Source organism: Phytophthora sojae (assembly GCF_000149755.1).
Source record: "Phytophthora sojae unplaced genomic scaffold PHYSOscaffold_1, whole genome shotgun sequence".
Classification (NCBI taxonomy): Eukaryota; Oomycota; class Peronosporomycetes; order Peronosporales; family Peronosporaceae; genus Phytophthora; species Phytophthora sojae.
This window is the reverse complement of record NW_009258115.1, coordinates 11,255,712-11,262,472: the sequence shown is the minus strand read 5'-3', so window position 1 is coordinate 11,262,472 and position 6,761 is coordinate 11,255,712. Positions and strand designations below refer to the sequence as shown.

Genomic DNA, 6,761 nt, shown 5'->3' with positions numbered 1-6,761 from the left:
CGCGGTTGCGAACGAAATCCCCACGTGTGATGTCTCTGAAGACGCGAGCGAGTTGATGCCGAAGACGAGTCCGACCGGGGCCAGCAGACACGCGATGTTCTTGGACGATTCCGACGATGAATCGTTGAAAGCTCCCGTCACGCCGTACATGATGAAGAACGCGATGAAGAAGAAGATCATGGCGGACCGTGTTCACATGTCATTTTAGGAACGTCAATCCTACGCAGCTACAACTTCTCGTGGAACTTACCGCAACGGCGAGTATGAGGTCCGAGCGTAGCATCAAAGTAACTTTCCAGCTCCTGAGTACGCTCACTGGGACGTAGCACGGGGGACTTCTGGGCACAGAAACTCACGATATCTGCGCTGTCGGTCAGGGTCACCTGTCGGAGGACCTCTGTGTCTTATGCTCGTGTCTAGGGCAAGGATCCTAGTAGAATAAGAAGCTGAAGTAGCTAGTGTATTTATACAATGCATGTAGGATCAATGTGGTCGCTGGACTTGGTACTGAGAAGAGAACCATCCACTTCTGAATCTCCTTCTTCTCTCCGAGCTCCAGCAACCAAGATCCCGGAGCCTTAGGCCCCGCCATCCAGCGTTCCAACCTTCCTACTGTGCCCGTGGCAATGCGCAACAACCGACAGGTATGAGCCCAAACAGGGTCTCTAGTCGGCCCAGGATTCGCATGGAGAGGACGCTCAGAATGGTACCAAGAATCGTCGGGATGACAGTTCTGAAGACGAAGATCGTCCGAGTGACTCATCTCCGTCGTCACCTGCGCCCTCGGCAACGCGGCGGAGCGACGGGGCGAGCTCGAGCTCGAGCTCGTCTAGCTCGGACTGCTCTGAGTCCGACTCGAGCTCGTCCAACACCGACTCTGACTCGGCGAGTTCGGATGACGGGAAGGGCTCTAAGCGAAAGCGCTCCAGCAAGAAGAAGCGCTCCTCGAAGAAGAAGAAGAGGAGTCGCTCCTCTCAGTTGGACAGCCCCAGCCTGGAAGTCCCCAAGCTGACTGGCGCCGACGACTACGAGCTTTGGCGCACAATGATCGAGTTAAAACTCAAGGTTCAAAAGCTGTGGTCCCTAGTGACCGAGGAAGTGGTGCTCGACAGCTCTTGGAGCTCCGCCAAGAAGCGTCGCTGGAAAGAGCGTTGGCTCAAAGCCCAAGCTGTTATCGCTGGGTCGCTTGGCCCCCGATTGGCTGGTCGTTACAGGCGACTGTTGGTGAGCTGCGACCCTGTGGCTCTATTCCAGGAGATCGAGAAAGAGTACAATGCGGGCAGCGCCGCAAAGAACGACATCCTGATCAAGGCCGCAATGTTTGTGTGCAAGCTGGCCAAGGGGGAGCGCGTAGACACCTACATCGACGCGATCATGCAGCTACAAGAGGATCTCGTGACGCTTGGCCATCCGCTTGATGACGCTGAACTTGCTCGACTACTCCTTACCAATGCGCTTGAGGTATTCCCCGACCTCAGCACGGAGCTAGTGGGTGCGAGAATGAAGGCCAGGGAGCTCGAGGTTGGTAAAGTGCGTGGGCGGCTTTTGGCGCGAGAGCAGGAAGAGAATATGCGTGCTCCGGCCGGAGGCATCGTGGTTCGAGTGATTCTGGTTCTCGCAGTGTCCAGTCTGACTCAAATCCAGTATACCAGTTTTCTTCTGGGCACAGCCACAGCAGCAATAATTTCGATCGCCACGGAGGGGGTCATCGGCAGAATCAGAACGAGCGCATCAGAGCCGACGCCACTCTGTGAAGGCCGCCATGCAACGCCGGCCGTGCTCCAAGTGCGGTAAACTTGGTCACTGGTATCGCGACTGCTGGCAGAAGACAAGCCAAGATGCAAGCAATCGTCCTCCGAGCAAAGGCGGTCAAGGTTCGTCGGCTCGGGCAGGTGGGCAAAGCGGTAGACGGCACGATGTTACGGGGCCGACGGCGCTGATGGCAACCTTCGGCGGTGCGGCCACGAAGTGCGCCTCTGACGTGGTTGAGTGGTGTCTTGACAGTGCGGCGACTGCCAATGTCTGCAACGATCTCTCTCAGTTTGTGCAGATATCAACTATAAGTAACGGCCCCGAAATGCTGTGTGCCAATGGCGGCACGGTAAACATTAATCAAGTCGGCAGTGTGGAGCTCAGGATCGTGAACGAAGTCACTGGAAGGCAGGAGACGCGCATTCTCTCCGATGTGTACTATGTGCCCGATGCTCCTGCGAACTTACTCTCGCAGAACTACATGCAGACGGAGCTCAACTACTTCGTCAAGATGTCCGCCGATCAATCGGTCTGCTTCCTGACCAAGAAAGGAACAAGGCTCAAGTTCGTCAAAGTCAATCGGTTGTATCGCATTTGGTCGGTGAGAGACCAAGTGCGAGAGCAAGCCGTTGTATACAGCGCTATTGTGACCCCGAAGAAGTCGGTGCCGTTGGCGGTGTGGCACAAGCGTTTTGCACACGCGAGTGCCACGACTATCGTCGACATGGGCAAGCAGAAGGTGGTAAGAGGGCTACAGATCAGCACAAGCGGAGCGGAGGCTGCGCCAACGTGTCTTCCCTGTATGCACGGGAGAAAGGTGCGGATGACATATCCTGAGCGACGACAGCACGCACAACGACCGCTTCAACGCCTTCAAGTGGACGTCTGCAGTGTGAACGAGCCCACACTCGATGGGTGTACCTCCTTCTTACTTGTGGTCGATGAGTTCAGCCGATACAAATGGCTCTTCCTGCTAAGGCAGAAGAGTGAAGCGAAGAACCACATTGCGGCACTTGTTAATCGCCTGCACGTCAAATATCGCGAACGGAATTGGCGTGTGGAAGAAATCCACTCGGATCAGGGTGGCGAATTTGACAACAACGACATTCTCGACTTCTGTGCTGAAGAGGGTATCGAGCTGACGACAACCAACGCGTACACCCCCCAAGAGAACGGTATCGTCGAGCGCGCCAATGGGATCGTGCTGCCCAAGGTCCGTGCACTCCTCCACATGACCAACCTACCCGATCTACTGTGGGGTGAAGCTGCTCTTCACGTCGTCTACACGCTGAATGTCACGGCGACCCGAGTGCTCGATGGTCTGACACCCCACGAGAAATTGTCTGGTGATTAGTGTCGTGCCTAAGAACGTGGGGGAGTCTCTGCTACTATCACATCGCTAGTGGAGCACGGTCCAAGAAGAAAAAGCTCTCGTCCAGAATGGGCACTGCGATTTTGGTGGGTTATTCCCCAACGACTCATGGCTATAAGGTTTTAGACCTTGCGCGTGGTGCAGTCTCCACTCATCGCGGAGGCAAGTTGATTTTCGCTGAAGACTTTACGGTGGCTCGTGAATACGTGGAGAAACTGCTAGCCAACGCCTACAATCACGGTGACCATGAGCTCCCGCCGAGAGCGCCGCTGGTCCCAATGCAGATGCAGATTGAGGACGTTGTTCGATTGGATTCTGAGCGAGAGAGTGTTCTCGTGCAGCCTGGCCAGTCTGTCGCTGTTGAGCAGCCCCCTGCTGCTATTGCTGCTCCCCAGCCTGTTGGTCCTGTGTCTACTGTGGAGGAAGCACCTGGTGCTCGTGGAGGCGTAGACGTGCAGACTGCTCCTGTTGATAGTCTTGCTGACAGCGATACTGTGGCGCGACACCGAGTCTCGCGTTTTGGCAGAAAGCGTAAGAGGAACTCGAGACTCAATAATTTTGAGCTCCACTATGTTGCGCACAAGCTGGTTAAAGTTTTGCAGTGTGAATTTATCTCGCCAACCCAGTCTCGACTGCATTCAAGAGATGTACCTGTGCCAGCGACGTATAAGCAGGCAATTCGGTCGAAGTTTGCTGCGTACTGGTTGGCCGCTATTGCTGAAGAACTCGAGTCGCTGCGCAAGCATGGTGTGTGGCAGGTTGTAGATAGAAGTGCTGCTGGAAAATCTGCTGTGATCACGAACAAGTGAGTCTTTGGAATCAAGAAGGACGAGAACAGCTTCGTCAAGCGCTTTAAGGCTCGGCTCGTCATACATGGGTTCAAGCAGAAGTTCGGCGAAAACTACAACGAGACGTTTGCACCAGTCATTAGGTTCGACACGATTCGCGTCGCGATTTATTTCGCTGTCCAGCGACCGACACCTAGTTGCACTCGGGTTCACGCGTCTGGAGAGTGATCATGCCCTTTACTCCCTCCTCGAGAAGGGGGAGATTGTCATGCTCCTAACTGTCTATGTGGATGACCTGCTGCTAATGGGCGAGAGCAGTCGGGTGTGAAGCTATTGCTCGGAAGCTGGCTGCAACATTTGAGCTCGTGGAGCTCGGTCCCGTCAAGTACCTGCTTCGGGTGGAAGTCAGCATTGATCGTGAGAAGAACACTGTCTTCTTCAGTCAGACAAACTACGTTGAAGAAATCCTGCGACGATTCCATATCCACGACTGTCATGGTGCTGCGACGCCCGAGGCAACCACGATGGAAACTGCTAGTGAAGGCCCAGCGGCGCCTGAGCCGAGTGATCTGCCGTATCGCGAGATTGTCGGAGCCTTCCAGTATCTCGTGTCGGGGTCAAGGCCCGATATTGCACACGTTGTTCGTCGGCTTGGACAGTATATGGCGTGCTTCGGTGCTGTCCACTACGCGCAAGCTAAACGGGTACTCAGGTATCTGCAAGCCACCAAGCATTTTGGTCTCAGTATGGTGGTGACTGGTTCAACCCATGTGGATTTGTTGCGCGTGGAAGCTTATAGCGATGCTGACTATGCCAACGATAAGGAAGACCGCCAGTCCGTGAGTGGGTATGTCACGATGGTGAATGGCAGTGTAGTCTCCTACGGGTCACGGAAGCAAGGGCTCAATGCCCAGAGCACGATGGAGTTCGAGTACATCGCCATGAATGAAGGCGCGCGCGATATCATGTGGCTTCGTGGTCTGTGTGACGAGCTGAGGTGGCGGTATGACACCCCGAAGCTCTGGTACGACAACTCGGCTGCGATTGCGCTGTCCAAGAAGCCAGGAAAGCACAACGGCAGCAAACACATAGAGAATCGTTTTCACTACGTGCGAAATCTCGAGGATCGAGTGCTACTTGAAGTGCAGCACTGCAGAACCGACCAAATGACTGCCGGTATATTGACGAAGCCGCTCGCACGTGTCAAGTTTGAATTCTTCCGCTCTCTGCTTGGCGTCGTTCGCCGCAACGAGCAAGGGGGAGCTGCAGCTGAAATGAAGCAGTCGGATACTGCCTTTGTTGCCTGGAAGCGGATTCGTTTGAGTCGTGAGGCAGGTGATGGTTCACCAAAAGCGGCTGCAACGTGCAAGAGCAGGCATTAGCTCACCGCGATGTTACGTGGTTGATACTGTGCTGGCGCGCTCCGATGTTTGCAGCGCGATGTTCGTAGCTTGTGACGAATTTGCAGAGCCACAGTATTGCTCGCAGAATCAGCGTGACGCGAGCAAGGGGGAGTGTCGGAGGACCTCTGTCTTATGCTCGTGTCTAGGGCAAGGATCCTAGTAGAATAAGAAGCTGAAGTAGCTAGTGTATTTATACAATGCATGTAGGATCAATGTGGTCGCTGGGCTTGGTACTGAGAAGAGAACCATCCACTTCTGAATCTCCTTCTCTCCAAGCTCCAGCAACCAAGATCCCGGAGCCTTAGGCCCCGCCATCCAGCGTTCCAACTTTCCTACTGTGCCCGTGGCAATGCGCAACAACCGACATCACCTTCTGCGGCGAAGATACCGTTAGCAGCGGCACCGTACGGCCCCCCTTGGGCACTGTAGACAGGTATACCAGCCCATTTCACTTCGACGAACAAGATATTGGCCACGCGGAGAGCCCACCGAGCTTTCTCAGCGTAACTCGATGCGGGGATCGTGACGAGTTTAGCTTGGGGCGCTTGGCCAGCCAACGAAGTCATGAGACGTATCGAGGTGGCTGCTTGCTTCGCAGGCTCAAGCAGCATGTCCTTGAAGGCAGCCATCGCAGGACTTGGGAAGATTTTTAAAGGGGTCTTGTGCAGAACAGGTCTTGGATTTGATCAGAGGGTACTTTTTCTATGATCTCGTGATTGGATCACATTCGCCATCGGAAGACGCAAAGACACTGCAAGAGGTGTCGAGCCTCAGCGCAGTGGCTGCCATGGCACTGGCAAGCATCCTCGAGGTGCCAGCGCCTCGGTGATGTCGAGCCTTCCATCCCTAACCGTCCAGCGCGTCATGGAGTGAGAGCCCCCTCTCTACCTACCGGCAACCACAGCGAGTTCCGTGAGCTGGGAGACGCAGCCAAGATGGAGGTCTGCGCTCCCACGTCCGCACCTGCCTCAGAATCGATCTCGAGAACTTGACAACGGCAGAAGACTCAAGCCCGCTCCACACTTCGTGCTACTTGACATGCTGTGCTGCCCAAGCTCTACGGTGGGATACGGAAATCGACGCGTCGGTGGGTAAGGCGCAGCTCGCCATAGCTCTCACAGACGTTCGAGCTGTTTATAATGGGCGAGGGCAAACGGAGCGACATTATGGTCAAGATCAAGTTTCGCGCACCTCCAAGCTCAAGTTTTTCTAGTCTGATCAAGTAGAAACGGAATCAAGTCTGCATACTACGTAGTTCTCATATCGAATCGAATACAATAGCTTCGAACACTGTATTGCTCCGAGGTTATCCAAATTTATGCGTCCTTGACATTACTGGCACAGCTTCTTCAGCAGCGTTACGCACTTCGGGTACGAGGTTGTACTTTACCAAGCCCCAGCAACGCAACTCCCAGTTACTGGTTGACACGTATTCGTTCCCTGTGG

At 54.6% G+C, this 6,761-nt stretch overlaps 2 protein-coding genes across 2 annotated transcripts; both read left to right on the top strand.

Annotated features, from left to right (window-relative positions):
* Positions 1 to 1,044: 1,044 nt before the first annotated feature.
* PHYSODRAFT_383572 (hypothetical protein) lies at positions 1,045 to 1,590 on the top strand (the record flags this gene model as incomplete). Its single annotated transcript, XM_009518986.1, has 2 exons — positions 1,045 to 1,395; positions 1,486 to 1,590. Coding segments are annotated over 2 exons (456 nt in total), but the record flags the coding sequence as incomplete, so codon positions are not given.
* A 1,773-nt stretch (positions 1,591 to 3,363) lies between these two features.
* Positions 3,364 to 4,003, top strand: PHYSODRAFT_353716 (hypothetical protein). Its single transcript, XM_009518985.1, has one exon. It carries the CDS (start codon positions 3,403 to 3,405, stop codon positions 3,931 to 3,933), a length of 531 nt encoding a protein of 176 aa, XP_009517280.1. The 5' UTR covers positions 3,364 to 3,402; the 3' UTR covers positions 3,934 to 4,003.
* The last annotated feature ends 2,758 nt before the right edge of the window (positions 4,004 to 6,761 follow it).

What these genes read in the sequence shown, in the direction of transcription:
- PHYSODRAFT_353716 (XM_009518985.1), top strand. Translation starts at nt 3,403, where the DNA reads ATGCAGATGCAGATTGAGGACGTTGTTCGATTGGATTCTGAGCGAGAG.